General features: G+C 35.3%; 1 protein-coding gene across 11 annotated transcripts in view; it reads left to right on the top strand.

The window, feature by feature from the left end:
- The window catches only part of cntn4 (contactin 4), a 430,281-nt gene that overhangs the window by 237,701 nt on the left and 171,576 nt on the right, over positions 1–21,004 (top strand). For 10 of the 11 annotated variants that reach the window (XR_015492869.1, XR_015492870.1, XM_087256006.1 and 7 more), the window contains 1 exon segment: positions 12,260–12,355. Coding sequence is in view for 8 of the 11 variants with exons in the window: in XM_087256006.1 (XP_087112132.1) it covers positions 12,260–12,355 (96 nt within the window). In the remaining 3 variants the exon portion in view is untranslated. 11 annotated transcript variants of the gene reach the window in all.

Raw genomic sequence — 21,004 nt, forward strand, 5'->3', positions numbered from 1 at the left:
GAAATACCTGTGCATTAAATATGGGATAATGTACATGTAGGCAATTGTTTTTGCAGAATTAGCAGCCCGATGCAGAAAAAAAAATGGATGATTGCAGCCTATAACTTTCATATTATTCAGTCAAAACATGGTACCAAACAGTCAAGCCAGCGTGACAGATAATAAATGTTTGAAAGAGTTCTTCTCAACCAAAGCCTTCTGGTTTTCTGTTTTGATTTGATTCATTGCTGTAAATTAACTGGAATCATTTAGCGTAGTGATATAAAACTGTAAAATCCGACCTGGACTAACTTTAGATCACTGAATATAGCACATCTTGGAATGTTTATCACCCAATCAGTATCTAGCATGCAGCAACCTTGTAGCATAGATGATTTTATTCCACACTGTCCAGCCAATCAGAATCAAGACTTTCAAGAAACCATGCATGGATATAAAAATGGAAAGGAAACTGAGATTAAGGAACCAAAATAGCTGACAAAAAGCTGATCTCAGTCATGCAGAAGGAGAATTTATCTGTATTTGTTTTTATCTATTATCCTTTATATATTTTCTTTCCCTTTTGTCTGTCCACCTGCTAGTGGCTCCACAATGATGATAAAAAATAGACTCATATTGATTGAATTCATTGTAAAACCTGCTTCTTCCATCGGTTTTCCATGAGCAGGCACTGAATCAGAATTCGTGTCATTTCCTCATCAAAACAAAAGACCATAACACTGTGTCATATTAATATGAACAAATGATGAATAATTTGCATGCCTCATTCCCGGCTATGCCCTGACATTCATAAGGGTAATTAGCTTGCAAGTATTACAAGTATTAACAGTCTGTCAATAAGCGTCATACAATTCATGACACATCTGTGACTTGAATTAATTTCAGTGGCCTTTGGAAGCAGTGCGTTCGGTGGTCTTTAGGGAAAAAGGCCCAGCTGTCCTGATACAGATATGTATGTTTATTGTCATTTTTAATGTCTCATTAAGTACACTTTTTAAGACTCACTAAGTCTGATTACTAAAAATCTGTGTCAATTTCAGCAGTGCAATTTCTATCCCATTTACCATCATTACGTAAAATAACAGATGTTAAAAAAACTAGCATAGTTTAAACAACTCACTGATGCTGATTCACTGTCCCAGTGAAAAAAAAAGCAGTTAAATAAACTACTCCATTACAAACCACTCAATGCAGAGGTGTATTAGCCTTTACTTCAGTTGCATATTAATCTGCGAGAAAAAAAAAATGCACCAGCGTTGCTTCTCCTAATAGAAGAGCAATGTTCTGAATTGTTGCAGGCTCCTAGGGTCAAAATTAAAATATATTTTAAGAAATAATTATCCAAATACTCTTAATACTCATGTTCTTGTTCATATTTTAAATCCTTTAATTCAACCCCAGACTAAAACATAGCAAGTACAGTACCTTACTGAAAATTAATAAGCAGTAAATTAGAGGTTATTGGACATGAAAATGTGTTAATAGTTAGTTAATAATGTTTGTACTACATATTTATAATCTGCAGACAAATTATATATCTCATGGGCAAAATTTTTGGCACCCTTTGTAAATAGATTTGCTTTATATTGCCTTTATATGTTTTATTTAAAAATGGTGATATAATAAACTTTTCATTGAAATAAAATAATTGAAAGTGAGGGTAAAGTCTCATTATGAAAAACATGATACACTCTAAAAAGAACCACTAAATAGAGCCAAAAGTGGTGCTAAATAGCACCAAAACTGGCTCTTTGGCTTGTAACCTTTTTTTTTTTTTTTTTTTTTTTGTGCTAAATAGCACCAATCTTTTGGGTGGTATATAAAACAATTGTCAAATAGTGCTATATAGAACCTTTCTCAAATAGTGTTATATGGAACCATAAGAAGTGCTATGTGGAACTATAAAAGGGTGCTAAATAGAACCAATAAATAGAGCCATAAGTGGTGCTAAATAGCACCTAAAGTGGTGCTTTGGCTCGTAATCATAAAGAAAACCTTTTTGGTGCTATATACTGTAGCACCAATCTTTTAAGGTGCTATAATGAATTACAAGAAGTGCTATATAGAACCAAGTTTAATTGGCACATTAAATATAGCCTTATGGTATGAATTCAAGTAATATAAATATAACGAATCCAGAAAATGTATTCAGATATACAAAAATGTTTTTTTACAATCATATTTAAAATTGCACCTTTCCATACTCCGTAAATTAAAAAGCAAAACTAATAATTTCACATTTACAATGTTTAGTTATATTAAAATAAAATTTTTATGATTTCACTTTTTTTAATTAAGGTTCATAAACTTGTTTACAAATACAGAACTTAACTTTCATGTAAAAATACATAAACAATTAAAACACCTATTAAATAGCACTACAGTTTCAACAAGTTTACTGCACTTTTTTTTACAATACTTGTATTGGTGTTATTGTGCCATGGCGACATCCATTTTTATACATTTTTTGAAAGTCATTGTGTGCATAAATGGCACAATAAACATCTCACTGAAAAGACAAAAAAATTGCAAACAGGCATTCCACATCCTGTAGCATGTCCATGTCAGTCTTCCTCTCTTATAATGTATACTGTGCAGTGTTGTTAGTTTTTTGATAAATAATATTTATTTATTTGATATTATTTATTTTTAAATGGCTATATATGTATTTAAATACTTTTTTGCACAGGTTTTTGTAACCTTTTAAGGGGTTGACCAGAGTTAACTTTTGGAGTGTAAGGCTTGGTTTTGTTTATGGGATGCAAACCAATGTGTACTCATTTTTCATTTGTAAAAAATCACGTTATTTTTCTTAATATATCTTACTTTGATAATATACTGCTACTCAGCTAACATGAAAACGACTGTCACATTTCCTAGTTTCTAGGTCATCTAAAATAATGTGCTGTGATTTGCTGTTCGGCTTCACGTCACCAGGAAGCGTCACGCCTCTACTAGAAAGAGCTTTGCCTCTGCTGTGTAAATACTGTGAGTCAGAGCAGCTGTTAGCTGTATTATTTGAGCCTGAACCAGACAGAAAATGAAGAGTACACAGTTGAACCTTACGCCTGCTCTGTAAAATAAAATCTGAGAAGATTTTCATACATATTCGGGCTATAAGCATGTGTAAGTAATATAAAACGTTCACATATCTTTCGCGAGTTGGTTATTTGAGATGTAGAATGCAGGGAAAGCAGCCGCATAGAGAGACACTGCAGCTCTGCTGAACATTGTGGGTGTTTACAACGGTTTGATGGATAAATATGAATTTGTAGCTAAATTGTTAGCAGTGCCTAACAGCATTTACCATTGCTTACATTCTTGTTTACGTTCTCGCTACAACATACCATTAACGCTAAAGAAACTATGCATGTAATTGATCAGTTTTAACAAATAAAAATACTTAAAGGTTGTGGCTCACAATCCACAGCTTTGTCTATTATGGTTGGAGCTGCTCCTTCTTTAAGGGGGTTTCAGCCGAATCCACCTCTGAACTGGGAGAGCTTCTGGAAGCTGTCCTTTGTCAAATGCTAGCTGTATCTTTTTTGTAATTTTCTGGAACATAATTAAAATTAAACTGTAAGAACATCTCTCCTTATTCTGTTTCTGTTTTTGGGCTTCCAAAGAACATGGCATGTCCTTTGGAAGCCTAAACACAGAAACAGAAAAACCTCTGTGAAAATAGTAGCATTTGGACAGCATTTTAGCTTTCTCTGGTATAACATTACAGCGCCTCTAGCCATACCTCTTTGCTACGCAGGGTGTACTGTATGTGACTAACCTGAAGGGTTTGTGTCTTCATTGATCCGGATGTATTTTTTTAAGTCCCCAAACTTCATTTACTGTAGGCTTTGCTATGATAACTCTGTAAAAGCCAATGTTTCCCTTTGAATTCCACTTTGAGTGTATCACATTCAGAGATATTATGTTCACACAGCTGCATTACACAACACATCAACTAAAGTTTAAAATATGACATCATAGTAGACCACCCCTGTAAGAGACTACTGTACATGAACTAATTACTGATATAAGTATGACTTTTAGCAGTGTAATTTCTAACCTCTTTACCAATCCTCAACTAAAAAACAGTTAAATAACCAGCATGGTTTCTCCATCCCAGTGAAAAAAAAAAAGCAATTACATAAATTACTCCTTCATTACAAACCGCTCATTGCAGAGGTGTGTAAGCCTTTACCGCAAAGTCACATACTAATCTGTAGGGAGAAAAAAAAACTGCATAAGAATTGCTTTCCCTAATAGAAGAGCAGTGTCTCAAATTGCTGCTGACTCCCAGGGTCAAAAAGAAATTTATGTTTTAAGAAATAATTAGCCAAAGCCTCCTAATAGACTTGTCCTCTAGCCAACATGACACATTCTAGCTGACCTTTAGTCTTCTTCATAAACCATTGAGCGCCATAATTTCACTTTTAAATCCAGCCCTGAAGCAGAACCAATCGGCGGTCTGCGTTTAGGAGGGAATAGCGAGGAAGATTTAGCATTGATTTAGCCCATAAAGAGCTGCTTCATCTTTGCATCAGTGCTCCAGGTGACACCAGAGAACCAGGATCATTCCAGATGAGGTTAATGTAGGTTAATTCTTCTGATTTGTGCAATATGTGCCATTAAATGTCAGCGTGAGAGTTAGCGCTGTTGAATAGAGCCTTGTTTTGGATATTGGCGGTAATTATTTTCTCAGATGAGGCCAGTTTTTGAGGTGCTCTTCAATGCTAGTCGCTCAAGTTAAAGGGTCTCTGAACTTTGATGTAGTTTTTAGCTGAGCGACTGCTGAATCCCTTTTAGCGAGATGACAGCGGGGGCTCGCAAAGCTGACTTCATGCTTTCCGATTCAAAAGCATGCTGGTCTCGCAGAAATTTTACATCAGCGTCTATATTTTTTGATCCTTGAAGTGCAATAGGGATGCCATTAAAAAATGCGCTTTCTTTCCGTGATTTAATGTCAAATAATTTCAAGATTATTCCAGTCATGTGGAGAGTCTGCAGTTTAGTGGTGGGTTTTAGGTGTGGGAATTAAACAGATTAATTCATGAAGACTCTCAATTTTTCAGTGAGGATGTTTTCATGCTTTTTAATCCGGTCATGATAGACTAGGTTTATTACTGAAAGCCTGATTCTGGTTAAACAGATAATATAAAATTGACATTCGATTTTTAGAGATTTTTAAAATATAGATGCATGTTAATATTGCTGAATTACCATGGTCTACACTTATACTGGTACTCTTGCTAAATATAAGCAAAGAAGGCTGTATTGTTTTTAGTCAAAATGTCAAATAAATAGATAAGCATTTAAAGTAGCTTCTGCAAATCTGTAGCTTTGATTCCTGGTGTAATGTGGTCCCATTCTACCTGCAAACAAGTCTTAAGGTGGGCAACAGTACAAGGTGTTTGATGTCGCATTTTGCCACACATTTTCTATTGAAGACAGGACGGGACTGCAGACAGGCCAGTCAAGATCCTGTATCCTCTTCCTCCACAGCCAGGACTTTATAATGCGTGCAGATTGTGGCTTTGTATTGCCTTGTTGAAATATGCATTGGCATCCACAGAGAAGTTGACAGCGCTTCCGGACAATGTTAACAAACGGGTTCTTTTTGGCACAGTACAGTTTTAACAGGCATTTATTAATGTATTTGTGTATTGTAGTACTTGAAGCAGGTTTCTTGAAGTAGTACTGAGCTCATGTGGTGATATTGATTATAGATGAGTGACGATTCTAGATGCAGTGCTGCCTGAGGGATCAGAGATCACGGTTGTTGAGCTTGCGCCCTTGTGCTTTATGCACTGAAAATGCTCCAGATTTCTTAATGATGTTATACTCTATTGAAGTTAAAATATCGAAATCTCTTTCTATCTATTGTTTCTTCTATTTGTTATTCCTATATACATTTATTTAACATTGTTTTTAAACATTTAAAAAATGTTTTCACGCATTTGTTGGCAAACTGGGGATCCTCTGCCCCTCTTTGCTCCTAAAGGACAAGACCAGAGATGCTCAAACTAGGGCCCGAAGGACAAAGTTGGCGTATGGTAACCTTTGATTTAGCTCGCCAACCCATCTAAGAATGGTTTAGAGATTTCCAATTTAATGTACCCTTTTGTAGCAGAGGCCAGTTAATGACGTTGTTAAGCTACAAAGGGCTATCTGGAATTAAATGTTTGCATTTAAATGGAGTAAATTAATAATATTTAGTTTAAAATGTACATACGATGGAAAGAGGACAATGCAGCGACTTTGGTGAGTGAATCAAGTCAACGGCAGATTCTGCTTGACTAGTCTATTCAGCATTGAACTCCACTCTGTTATAAATATAATTGTTTATGTTTTTTATTGAAATAAGTTATAATTTTAAAAAGTTATACTGCATCAGTTAAATAGGTTTAAAGTTTTCTATTTACTTTTTTAATATTATGAAAAAAAATATATGAATTAGGAAATTATTCATGGCAACTTCAATGTAAAATAGTTTAAAATAGTTAAACTATTCGGTTTTTGGTAACTTTGGGCACCCCAGACTAGACCTTTCTTAGATGTTTCTTTTTTTAGAAATCATAGTCAAAATCCCCTGTTTGCACATCATTGTTTAAAATATTTACCTGATCACTACTTTTTGAAATGTATTGCAAGAACCAAAACTGGAATACATGTTTATTTTGAAAGAAATTAAATAAAATAAAAATCATGAGGAACACATTAAATAATATTTGTTGTATTGTCTGCAGTGAAATACAAGTTAAAGTAAATTTAAAAATGTATACTTATATACGTATATTTTTTTTTTTTTTTGCGTTTTTCATACTGTCCTAACTTTGTCCTAACCTAGCATTGTAAAAAATTGAATTGTTGGCAATTATGGATTTGATGGTTTATGATTGAGGTCTGTCAGTGAGCTTTCAAACACAATGCAGAATTAAGTAAAGAAATATACTGTTCACACACCTCACATAAATTCACACAGTGCATTACAAATGAAGATACACACAAGCCAAGAGGTAAAACCAACAAATCTCAAATTTTATAAACAGGCAATGTTGTTAATCAGCGTGGAATAGGACATGTATTTATCTTGTCAAAATGGACAAAGGGCAAAGAAGAGAATATATGCAGCGTGGTTAAAAAAAAAAAAAAACACCACAACTTTGAAAATCTGTATTTAATCAAAGAAACATGATGGAACCTTGGTTAATTAATCAATGTGAAGAGTACTTTTTTCAGTAGAAAACAAGTTCATAGATGTTCAGTATGACCCCCTCCAGACATCAACCTGAAAGTTGTGGTATTCTTTTTGAATCACCCTGTAGATATTCCCTTCTTTGCCCTATTTCTATTGTGACAAGATAAAGACGTGTCCCATTCCTGGCTGCTTAATAACACTGCCTGTTTAGAAGATTTAAGATTTGTTGATTTAACCTCTTGACTTGTGTGTATCTTCATATGTAAAACGCTCTGCAAATTCATGTTAGATGCGTGAACAGTAAAGCTCTGCCTTCTTTGATTTGTTTGGCCAACTTGATTATTCAGACATTGATAAAACATTTTGATCATTTCAAACAATCGTGCATTTGATTATCTAAATTGATTGGCCTGCCGATTAGATTTTAGAAGCCAACAATCGAACTCACTAGAACAGCAAACAAGCATTAACGTCTCTGCTTGTCTTGACATATACCCCCCAATGGTTAGCCCATTGCATTGGCGCATGGCCTAATTGTTTTTCATTTTTGTCTCTGCAAAACAAAAGATTCTGTAACGAAGTGCATTTCAACAGTGCACACCTGAGACTTGGCAAGGCGGCCATCCATGCATTCGATCATCCTGTAAGAATTACCTTTCCCAACGATTTTAGGCAACAATTGCGCAAGGGACAGGCAGGAAGCTGTTGTGACTTGTTATTGTTTTCTGTCAATTGTCAAATCTAAATTAGTTTCAAAGGAAGGAAATTCAGTTTTTGATGCATTTTTTGAAACGGCTTTGTAATGGTTGCCGGCATGCTTTGTGATGAATACAACTCAGAGGGGGCCTGATAACTGCAGGAGCCATTAAAAGCACTCATGTGTGGCTCACGCCAACAAAACACCGCCGCTGTTAGGCAGGAGCACTCTTCTGTTTGGAGGGACTCATTGATTTTGTCCTCATCTTTACTCCCAATCTGTTAAGCGTCGTAAAATTACATTGCCGGCGATTATGGATTTGATGGTTTGTGATTGAGGTCTGTCAGTGAGCTTTTAAACACAATGCAGTATTTAGTAAAGAAATTCAGAAAGCAAGAAAAAAATTCTGTAAGCCTGAGTGTTAGGTTTGGTCCACAGTGTTTGTGCTGCATACATGAACAATTCCTCTAAACACGCAGCAATGCGGGATAAAATATTTTGAAAAGTTGTTTTTGTCTATTCACATACTCTTTAGCTGGGTTCCAAAATAACTCTTTGACCCTACAACAATGCTGCAACACAGAGAAATATCAAAATGACAGTATGACTTATGTGAGTCAGGAATTTACATTTTTATTCATCTAAAAAGTCTGATTGACTGACTGGTGCCCAGTTTGAAAAGTTATGTCATTCATTTAACAGAGCCAATTTTCTGCTCATGTTATCTAAAACCTCCATCTGGGTTTTGTGTGATTTCAGTTAAAGAACCAAAATGTGTGATACTGTTTTGTCAAACGTTATGGACCAGGGCTCTGTTGTTGTCATATAGTGAGATTTTCGATTGTGTGCAAAGATCTTTACAACTGCAATTGTATTTGATATCAAATGAGTAGCTAAAATAAGTTAAGTATATTTAATAAATTGAAATACTGTTTCTAAAATCATGGATTTAAAGATAAATATTAGCTAATATGAAATAGTCTAAATCAGTGGTTCTCAACCACCATCATTAACTATTTTCGTTTTATTTATTATCTGAGTCTAAACAATCTTTTATTTTAAAAACTTTTATTTAGAAATCACTTAAACTCAGTCACTTAAACACCCAAATATAACCTACAAACAGCAAAATGAGCAAGAAACAGACGTCGTTGGAAAGTTTCTTTGCTTAGAGGAATTTTGTCAATTTGTCAATAAATCAGATGAATCCACCATGGCTATGCAAGAAGATCAACTGCTGGAGAATGCAAATGACCTTTTAGGGGCTGTTCGCATATTGTGTCTGTTCTAGAATTTGCGCCAGTTCGCTATTTCCAATGGAGGTATGCGGCTTGCTCAAAACAAGCAGCATGATGTGCTCGCGCCTTCCAGACACACTCAGATCACTGTTGCAACTATTTTATTGCTGCTTGAATACAGTATATCAATATATCATTATTATGTGTAGTGAATTTGCAGTAATCTCTCAGATGTAATAAACTCAGACAAGTTCTGAAATTGTAACTAAAATATATATGATTGTGAACAAGAAAAGAATATAAAGTCAAATTCAATTGTTAAAATAAAGGAAAAGCAGATCGGTTTGACTGTACAAAGGAAATACCTTCACATTGACGGTGCTGCAGGGCTGCAGGTGGGAGAGACTACTGTAGACCGACCACCTCTTGCCTGTCAGTGCTCTGAGGCGGGGGAGGGGCTGGCGGCATCACCCACAGCTCGTTGAGAAGAGCAGGGACGATACAGTATGGACAAATGACCGTCAATAAAAATCTCCAGTAACACACAAAAAAAGTCGCTAGATTTGTCGCTAGTCGCTTTTTTGAAAATTTCTCGCTAAGGGGGTCTGAAAAGTTGCTAAGTTGGCAACACTGACTGATGAATGAATCACGCAAGCGCACTGCGAGTCACATGACAAAAACTGACCAATCAGCTTCAGCTTGTATAGAATATACACATTTTGGTTGACTAATTACCTCAGACAAACACAGAACACCCAAACACTGCAGTGCTTTATTATTTTCTCCATAAATAAAGCTTGTATCAGAGTGACAGCAATGTTTTGTCATCTTGTCATCCTCTGAGAAAATATTTGATGGTTGCCTAGCAACCTAGGAACCACCCCGCCACCCCCATACTGGTCCGTGGTTAAATTGTCAAGCGTTGACTGGTCCGCAGTGATAAAAAGGTTGAGGACCATTGGTCTAAATAGACCCACTAACTATAGGCTATATAATGCATTTGTAGATATTAGCAAAGTCCCTTTAAGACAAGCCATTTAACTCGGCGGCCGTCATTGAAATGAGCAGTAAGCTCGGGCATTCTGTCTGAATAGGGAAACATCAAATTCTCCTAAGCTGTTTGCCAAGATACAATTACATTAAATATTTGTAATCACCTATAAATTAAATGACAACTGTGTCAACAGTTTAGATTCTAAACCTTTTAATCAAACAAAATCAACGTTTTTTTAGGCTGCCCAAGCTAATGCATATCATATGCACACTCAAAACAAATGAGATCACAACACCAACCTCATTTATGATCGTTTTACACATAATCATCCTCTGAATAATGCCTTGTCAGATCGTGCTGCGTTCTGAAGATCGTGCTGAAGTAATTCCTGACTTGATCCTGATGGCGATTCTTTTCTAGAAATGAAAGTGACTTTTTGTTTGAGTAGTTGCTGTCATTTGATTTGCCTTTGACTGGACGGATTGTACCTCGCATTTCAAACAGATTACAAAACCAAAAAACTTTTATTTTTAAGTGTAGTTGGTTGGATTAAAAGTACAGATTTCAAGCATAATATTATCAAGCAAAAAATATTTCTTATGTCTGTGGAGCAAGTATTTGTGTGATTGTAGTGTGTTTGGTGATCACAAAAACATTGTAAAAGCACATGTCTGGTCCGAGCTTCCTCCCCGCAGAAGCGTCAGTCTATATCGATCGCTGATTGGCTCCTGTACTAGTAATCGAGGCTTCATTCGCCATATGAACATTACACTTTTCACCATTAAAAATTATACGAGTGACGTTTGATATAAGCCAGCAATATAGTCTTACAGATTCTTACCTCATGTCTCTCAAATTTTTAAGCATTAACTGGAAAATGGAGAGATTTGTAACTTTATGAATGATCAGTCTACAGTAATAGTCATGAAATACAAATTGACAAAAAAGCTTTTTTTTTTCTAAATATTTATATTCTCATGGTCAGTAATCTGTGTCACCTCACAGAAAGGTCGTTGGTTCAAGCCTCAGCTGGGTCAGTTGGCATTTCTATGTGGAGTTTGCATGTTCTCCCCTTGTTGGCGTGGGTTTCCCTCGGGTGCTCCCCAAAAGTCCAAAGACATGCGCTGCAGGTGAATTGAGTAAACTAAAATTGTCCGCAGTGTATGTGTTTATGTCCTGGTCCTCCAGGTTGTGGGTTGCGCATTGGGCTAATGACCCACCTCGTAAAAATGAGATGTTATGAAACACCAATATGGTGTGGCTAAATATCAACTTCGATATAAACGGCCCTAGGAGTAAGTAAGAGTAAGTCATTTTTGATTGAGTTTTAATACTGTAATATGTTATTAAATTGTACATTAATAGGGGTATTTTAATGTCGTTGATAGTTAATTGAAGAACATTACTGAACACCCACTTTACACAGAAGGTTCTTTAAATTGGCAAAAAGTTATACAGTAATAAAAAATATAAATATTTAATGAAGTGTTCACAGGAAGGTTTTAGAGGAACCAAAATGTTTATTTGATGGCATCACTTTTTTTAAAAGTATATAGTTATGTTTTTTTGGTTGTTATTGAAGATAAATCTGTGTAGATTTATCACAAAAAGATGCTCCCCAAACTCAATAGCAGTGCAATAAAATCCACTCAAATCGCAATAGCAACACATGGAAATGTGGTGTGGTGTAAAGTACTGAACATGAGCAAAAAATTGAGTTTCTTTATAGCATTTGAAACAACAGGATGCCATGATATCAGTAATATGTGCTAGACCCTTTTCCAGTCTCCCAGTCTGTTCTGTCCTTTCTTTTTTTAACTCAGCTTTCGGCCTTAATTTTTTTATTCATTTATTTTTTTTCACCCATTTATTCCAGTCCGAGTCAGCAAGATGCTTGAACCTGCTCAATAAACAGAAGCAATGGGTGGTGATGCAGCCCCCAGTCCAGCTGAAGGCTATTTACCACATCTTTACCCACACACACATTTCTCCAAGGCTCCAACTTTGTGTGGCTCACTGATTGTACTGAAAACATTTTTTTTTTCATAGAAGAGTAATACAATCACTTTGAGTGTGCTGCATAAATTTTCATTAATCAACAATGTAATGTTTTTTCTTTGTTCTTTTTTTTTCAGACTTGGAAAACTTCAAAACCCACAAGCGGAGTTCAGTGTCTGTTCGGGAAGGCCAGGGAGTGGTGCTTCTCTGTGGGCCTCCTCCGCACTCAGGAGGTCAGTACCACTTCCAGCTCGATCATATTTCATTTGCACCTCATTTTTCTAGAGGAGAGGTCTTCCGGCAGTCTCTCGGCACTCGCTTGTCCAATCTGCGGATCACATAATCCCATCAGCATCTCTCAATTCTCTGACAAGCGTGTGTAGGCAAGCCCAGACAGCCTCCAGAGACCGAGATGTTTATGTGCAAACTCTCTTCCACCCTTTACCTGCTTCCCTGTAGCGTCAAGCAGCAACTTTGTCCAATATTGTGCTGAGTTTGTGTGTGTGGAGCGAGGAGCGGTGTGATTTTTGAGTGGAGTGTTTTTTAAAAGTTTGTGAGTACTTCAATAATGTTCAAACACAAGCACAACTGATGTACTTTTAATGATCAAAAGAGTGTCAAACTAACAAACAAATAATGAACTTGAGTTCACAACAGACATAATGTGAATGATCTGTATGAGATAGAATGATGTTGATCACAACTTCTGAAGTACACTACACCTACCAAGAATTGCAAACCTGATCAGTGTGATCTGTAACAAGCTGTACTTTACTGAACCATAGCACTCAGTGGAAATGAGACATTATTCAACCCAAGGCACCATGTCAGTGTCTACACCAAGCTATCAGTCAGCTGTTGGGCTTCGTCGGTCAGTGTTGTTTCAGCTAGTTGGTTTGGTGTCTTCCACATGTGGCCTGGTAAAGTGTAGATAGTTGCGGACACGCACATCAATATAGCATAATTTTTGTCGCACTGTAAAACAATAACTAATCATTTTACCGTACTGTGACGGTTGGGTTTGGGGATGTGGTAGGTGTAGACATTATTAAAATATAATTCATGGAAAATTTAATGAATGATATGAATAATTCAACTGTATCTGTTCTAGCAACAACCACGTGCCCTCTTATCGGGTTAACGTCATTGGCTCATTGGCCCCATTCACCATGTTTTTTTAAACTCTTGAAGGTTTACAAAGAGGTAGGCTGTAATTTTGCTACATCTCTCAAATATTTTGGAACGATATGAATTATTAGTTCATATTTGTAGAAGCGAATCCCTCTGTGGTGATTGACTATCACTGCGATGGTACTAAACGCTGCTTTGTTTACACTTTGCACATGCACATCGGCTTTTCATGGGAAACAACTGACTTCTGGTTCATCACCATCTATATTGGTGTAATATATTTACAGTACGTAGTTTAAGTTGCCAAGAAAGCTTAACATGCTGCAATTTAAGAAAACACATGCAATTCCCAAAAACACCAGCAAATTTTTATCCATTTTTATCCGAAAAGATTTTTATCCATTTGACAGAATACGTGCTGCAAATCCTCACAACACATACACAGTTTTTTAAAATGCAAACAAATTAAAAAAACCCGCAGCATTTTCACGCAATGCAAACAAATGACGAAAACAACTACATTTCTCACAACACTTTCAAATAGCTCAGAACACAACGGACATGTTTTTAGGGCACTTAAAATCTGATGGACCTGGCTATTTAGGTTAAGGATATTTAGGATAATAAAATCACTTACAACTTCGTTGAGCCATATAGTCATGGCACAGCAGCGTCTGTCACGTTTTTGGGTCCTTTTGAAAGATTTCCATTGTACTCTGTTCTTTTTACAAGTGTTGTGTATTTTGTAATTGCGCGTGTTTGTTTTAAATTGCAGCACTTTAAGCTCTCTCACCCACCGTGTTTATCTTCCTTATACCACAGAATGTTATTGTAGACTCATCTCTTCACCTTAAAATTAAGTAAATGATTTTTCCAAAGTTCAACTTTCTGAAAAGTGTGATGTGCACTGATTGGCCAGCTATCCGGTGCATTGTGATTGGCTAAATTCCTCAATAATGTGATGAAAATGTTACACAATTACTACTCTATCAATTCAAAGCTAAATGTGATCTAGAAAATACGTATTGTAAGTGCAGAATGTAAGGCATTGGTAAATTTTTATTATACAAAGCAGTTTAGAAATTAAATATACAGAGTATATCTACAACATTAAAACAGTGAGAATTAAACTTTTACCTTTTTTAAACTTTTACCACTGTTTTTTTTTTTTTCGTTGTGTTTGAAAGAGGCACTTTAGGAAGTTGAGGTTGATCCATAACTTAACTTCTCCTTGGGTTGGAGACTTTAGCTTTTGTGAATCTGTAGACATCATGTACAGTATATACAAACAGCTTTCAAAATTTTCAAAGACGACTTGAAAATATGAAATTGCATCATATAACCCATTTAAAAAATGTATTGTTTTTAAGTAACACATGTATTTATTTTAACATTGATAGAACATAGCTTTGTGATATAAAAAATGCAGTCCAAAGTGAATAAAATACTTATTTTTTATTCATCAATCACAGATTGAGAAGTAGTTGAAGATGGAAACTTGGCGTGGAGAGATTATAAAATGCTTTAAACAGTGTAAAAAGAGGAAAATGTTTCATCTTTCTTGAAAATTTGCTCCAGTCCTCACAAATACTCTGGTTCTGAGCAAGAAATTCAGGTCAGAATGCCATAAATCACAATCGCTCTTATTCCTGTGATTCACAAAGACTCTGAAGCATCAGGCGTTTGCTTCATGCTGCGCTGTTCCTCCCCTGTATTTTTGCCAGTTTCTCTACCCAATCTCTACCGCCGACGTGAAATGTTCATTAACTCTGCCATCACTTTGATGGCCTCTATCAATTAACAAGCAGCGTGCAATTTAACTGCTTATTAATGGTGCCAGCGGTGTTGCTTGTTAGAAGAAGTGCTTTGTTAGCATTTATTGCACAATAGGTGCTTTTCACGTGGCCTTTTTGAAGAGTGGCGTGGATCCAAAGCACTCAGGCTTTTGTAATATGAGCTAATTAATATGAGGTTTCTAAAGTAAAAATAAAAATCACTGTAAATTGATGAAAAAGCAGCTAAAGAAATGCGGAGTGTGTTGTGTGATTGATAAAAATCTTTAAAATTATATGTCCAATTTACATTCAAATATATAAATACAAAAATGCTGACAGTGTGTAAGCCATTCAGAACTTATATTCAAGAGTTCACAGTTAGAGATTGCTTGATAATGATAGCAGGTTTGGCAAGCTGTCTCGGGAGAGAACCATGAGCTTGGAGATAATTGAGCCCAGGCTCCTGCCTGGTCAATGAGCATGTAAGGAAGTACGAGATCAGGTAGTTCTCGAGAGCTCCTCCTGGTAAAGGAGGGAGATGGGGTGGATAGAGGGTTTCTTCAGAAAACATAGATAAGGAAGGAGTTTTACTAGACGCACTAGTGTAAACGGGGCCTTAGACAGGCTACTTATAGTGAGTTTGAGTCATTCTGATTGTCTTACTAATGATTCCAGAAGACCAGCTGTGATCAATCATATCATGTGCTCCTCTCAAAATTAGTTTGTGAAACTTCACTAAATGTTCCCCAAGCTTAAGATATTTAGAATTGCAGTTTAGTTAACCGCATGTTTGTTTATTTTATAGGAATTTATTTAAATGTATGTAATAAAATAGTATGATAAATAATTGGTAAACCTTATTTTAAGCTATCTTTGTAAGTACTTACCATAATCTTTACAATTAATTTTGCATGATTACATGCAGCTAACCCTAAACCACATTCTAATCTTAATGTTTGTACATGGAGTTAATTAAAATTACCCATTAGTTAAATGAATAGTTTATATAGATATATATTGTGTGATCATATAATGTAAATATATGTTTGTACATATAGTGTTCAGCTTAAATGACTACACCCCATTTTAAATTAAATATTTTTATCCATTTCTCAGTGAATATAGGTAATGTATTTTGATGAAATTGAACAAAGCAGATTAAACAGATATATTGTTAAAAATAATCGTATTTTAGTTACCGAACATGTTTAGAAGTAGGACGATAATACAATTACATTTCAAATACTTCAAACAAACAAAAAAGTCAACAAAATATTTTTGTATATTTTTTAGTTTCTCTTGGTTTTTCTCCTTTTTCACTTCTTTATTTAATACTTTTCCCTAACATAAATTTGGGATACTGATATTTGGACTTTTATCGTAAGTTATTTTGTTAGATTAGCTCTAGATTTGGTTTCAATACCATCGAAGCTAGTGTATATGGACTATATATAAATTAGCGCTGTCAAAATTAACGCGTTAACGCATGCGATTAATTCTAAATAATTAACGCGTTAAAAAAAATTAACGCAATTAACAGTTGCAGTTTTTTTTACTTCCTGTTGTGGTGGACGTGTGTTTAACATGCGTGAAATGTGGATAATACCAAGGAAGCACTTTTTGAAGGCAAGTTCCAGTATAAAACAATTAATGTCGCATCACCAGGCTCTCCAGAGTTTCATGCAATTTCGGGTGTTTCATTTTTAACTTTCGACTTCTGTTGTAAGTTGATACCGCATGGCGAACAGAAAGAAAATCCTCCGCATTTCGTGACTCGGAGTTCCTTTAAGGTAAAAAAAAAAACACTGCTTAGGCTACATGGTAGAATTTTAATAAGAGTATAATCATAATCATATTAAAATCTTATGTGAGTGTCCTCAGAAAGTCTCTGGTGAAGTCGCGAGCTGTCAAAGACAGGGCATTACTCTGCCTTTCAGCATGAGCCCTCCAAGTCTAGCGTGTTTCCTCATTGTGTATGCTTCGCGTTGTTGTGTCAGAATCCTTGTGAAATACAGTAATACTTAAGGACGCTTAGTTTAAGCAAATTTGATGAACGTGATCATGCGTGTTGAATCTGAGGGGAGTCGCTCCAGTATGGAAGGCCGTTGGGGCCAAAACGTCTGCATCGCGTTGTGTGTGTGTGTCTGTGTGTGTGTCTGTGTCAGGGGTGGAGTGAGCGACGTATCTGAGTAGGGGCGTGTGCGCACGAGACGTACCTGAAGGACGGTGGGGGTGAGTTGCGCGCGACAGAGGCTACCTGAAGAGCTAGAAGGGATGCGGGGGAGAGGGGTGTGCAATGTATTTAACGACCGTTTTGTGAGAAATTATCAATATTTGCGGGCATTTGGGAGTCTCTGTGCACTTGCGGGTTACTCCTAGTCTTAGCAACTGGATGAATGTAAAGGAGGATTAAGCAAAATTGTTTCTACTCTATAACTAATGTTCTTAACTCACAGCAATAAAACTTTACAATGAGTGCAACAGTTTATATTCTATAGTTTATTATTATAATTTTTCATTTTCCATATCTGCAATGCCTGTATTTTGGCATTTTTTTGCAGTCCACTTAGAACCCAACATGGAAATCAATGTTTTCTTTATTGGCATTGATTGTTTTGAAATTTAAATGTCATTAACATGCCTGTGTTTTAATTTCTTTAATAAATATGGCTGTCAAGCCAGGATCTTGATGGTTTATTGTGGGTATGTTGTTTATATAAAAAAAATCTGTGTTACTGGTTAAACAAAAATTCTAATAAACAATTATATTTTGAATTTTAATTCTAATAAACAATTATATTTTGAATTTAAATAGTTTTTGTCTTGCGTTTACATTAATTTTACATTTGAATAGCCAAAATTACAAGTTTCAGTATTTTAAATGTGAATCGTGATAAATTTTTTTAAAAAGGTATGATTAATTAGTTAATTTTTTAAATCGATTGACACCACTAATATAAATATAATATTGTAAAGCATCCTACAGAAAATATAAATCTAAAAGAGAGATTTGTGGTGGGTGTACTAATACAAATATGCTGAGCACTGGTCAGAGGGTTACGTTGGCTTGAGGCCTAGGCAGAGTGCTTTAGTGTCCCACCAGTGCTGATATACAGCCATATCGCACTGCTACGAGTGTGATATTTTTACACAACTGTTTATACAACAGTTTGACGGCATAATCGTGTATATAAAAAAAATCAAACACTAAAAATCTTTTGTATGAGGAACTACTTTCTTCGGCCATTCATTTACATCTGCAGCTAACATCAGAACAGCAAAAATCGTTGCTCATTCACTAATGTCACTTTAGAGCTAGTCTTTAAATGATTCTCTAGAGTAATGTCTAAAGTGATGACAAAACAGGTGATTTTGCTCACATTTTAAAATTATATGGCTGAGCAGCAAGAAATGCCATCAGTCTAGAGACTTTTCTCAGTATATTACGATATCCCAGTATATCCTGGGATATCACAGTAATTAACTCAGAAAATGCCAAAGCAAAGCAAACTCTACCAGAAACACTGTCTATTGTATGAATACACAACTCCAACATACTAAAGAGAGACATTGGCTTTGAAAGTCCCTTACCAGTTTTATAATGATTTGATCAGCTGTAGTTTAAAATTACTCTGAGGTTTTCTTCTCTAAGGGCTTTGACGCTGTCTTGTGGGGGAACATCAACTGTCTTTGCTCTGCTTAGTATGACTCCAAAAATAGACACTATCCTTATAAATAAACTGCATAGTTGCAGCAACTACATTCTTGCCTGAAAAACATCAAAAGTACATTATGTTGTCCAACAGCTGCAATATTTGTCAAGCTGTAGTGAGTTTATTGATCTGCTGTCACTCTGTGTGGGCGGAGTAATACAGGAGGCTGTAAGAGTGCTGTTATTGCAGAATATCGCACAGCTATCAGCCAATCAGCTTTGAGAACCATACAGAACCATTGTAAAAATAATATTATATAATATTTATAATATTTATAATTACAAAAAAAATTTATTCAGTTGTCTTGAATGTTAAAATAATTAAAATGTAATTAATTTATATATATTTTTTTTTCTGAAAATAAATAGATAGTTTCTGCAGAATTCTACATATAAGATGCTGTGTAAAAACAACAAAAATTTGTCAGTTACTTTATTAAATCATAGTTAGTTTGTATATTATTTGATCACACTCCATTACGTAGAAACTGAATAAACTGTTGATACATTATTTGTGATAACATGTTTAGAATTCAGTATATTTAATACATTTAACTTTTTTTGGACAATAGTGGATGAACTCCCATAAATTCACATCAATTGTGTTATTCAAATTGCCAAAATATAGGCAAATGTTTTATGTTTTTAATGTCACCAATTTAATTCAGATTCCAGCTCATGCATTTAAAGGGACAGACGGTTTTTAAATTCTGAATCTTGCCCAATCCTGGCATCTGTTAGAGCTTCACGATGACACAAATTTTAAACAACGGCACTGTGCAAATGTTTTACACAAAAGACACTGATATCAAAGAGATTAGTATCAAGCTCTACAGCGCTGGTGGAGCTACAGTAACAGCTGTAAGGAGATTATGTGCTTGTAAAGCCGCCATTGAGCTCTTTTATGATGAAATCAGTCAATAAAAATCAATAAATCAAAATCAAATTGGTGACCAGAACTAAGCGCGTGTTGGAATGTTTAGATTAGGGTTAATAAGTGGATTTCATCAGAAATGTTGACTCCAGTTGCGCACTAAAGAGGTTTAATGTGTGCTGAATGGAGCAGATGAGTGGGATGTGTTTCATTCTGTCTGCTTTGTGAATCTGGCAGGACAACAGAAATCAGATTAGACTGAGATTCTTCCAGCTTGTTATAAATGGTGTAATTTATCAAAATAATTGTTTGCTTTTTTGATAAGCTATTTATTTATAGATTATTATGTTGCCATTTTTGTGGTGATGCTCTAATTTTGAGTCGATTCGTATAGCAGATGTTGATCTGTGTCATTCGGTCATTCACTGGGGAAAAAACATGAATTTTTTGAGGACAATATTGATACATTTTATTTAGTCAAGTAGTTTAAAAACTGCTTGAAAATAATATAGTATACAGATTGAACTCATTTGTGTTTGTAATTTAAAATAATTTAAATAAGTGAAGGCACACTGTACACTGTTAAAAATGTCATATAGAATCTACAGTCACTAGCAGCAATTCGTCAGTAACTTACTGTAACTCAGTTACATAAAAATACTGTATTTACATTACAAACAGCAGCATTTATCTTTATGTACATGTATTTACAGGATTGCATGTATATCTATACTGTGAAATATACAGTACTTTTCACAATGCAACTTTAAAATACAGTAATATGCTGCATAACTGTCCTACAGTAAAATCAGTTTATATTGCAATTAAATATTGTGTAATTTACAAAAATTGTTAACAGTGTAAAAGTAAATGAGATATATAAACTATATAACTTTTTGGGGGGCGAAGCAGTGGCGCAGTGGGTAGTGCTGTCGCCTCACAGCAAGAAGGTCGCTGGTTCGAGCCTCAGCTCAGTTGGCGTTTTCCCCCACAGTCCAAAGACATGCGGTACAGATGAATTGGGTAAATTGTCTGTAGTGTATGAGTGTGTGTGAATGTGTGTGTGGATGTTCCCCAGAGATGGGTTGCGACTGGAAGGGCATCAGCTGCATAAAAACTGGCTTTATAAGTTGGTGGTTCATTCTGCTGTGGCCACCCCGGATTAATAAAGGGACTAAGCCAACAAGAAAAAGAATGCATTAATGAACTTTTTTTGGGAACTATATACCATTTAATCTTGATTGATTAAAATATTATTGTTCGTTATATTTTTGAACTCTTAGTAAAGTTTTTATTAGTTTTCTTCTTCATTTAACTTCATCAGGAGAAAGCAATGTTTAATCAAAGTCCCTTTAAGGCAAGACGTTTTACTCTGACCATCTTTGAAACA

The sequence above is a fragment of the Danio rerio genome, chromosome 6, assembly GCF_052040795.2.
Source record: "Danio rerio strain M-AB ecotype USA chromosome 6, GRCz13ab, whole genome shotgun sequence".
NCBI lineage: Eukaryota > Metazoa > Chordata > Actinopteri > Cypriniformes > Danionidae > Danio > Danio rerio.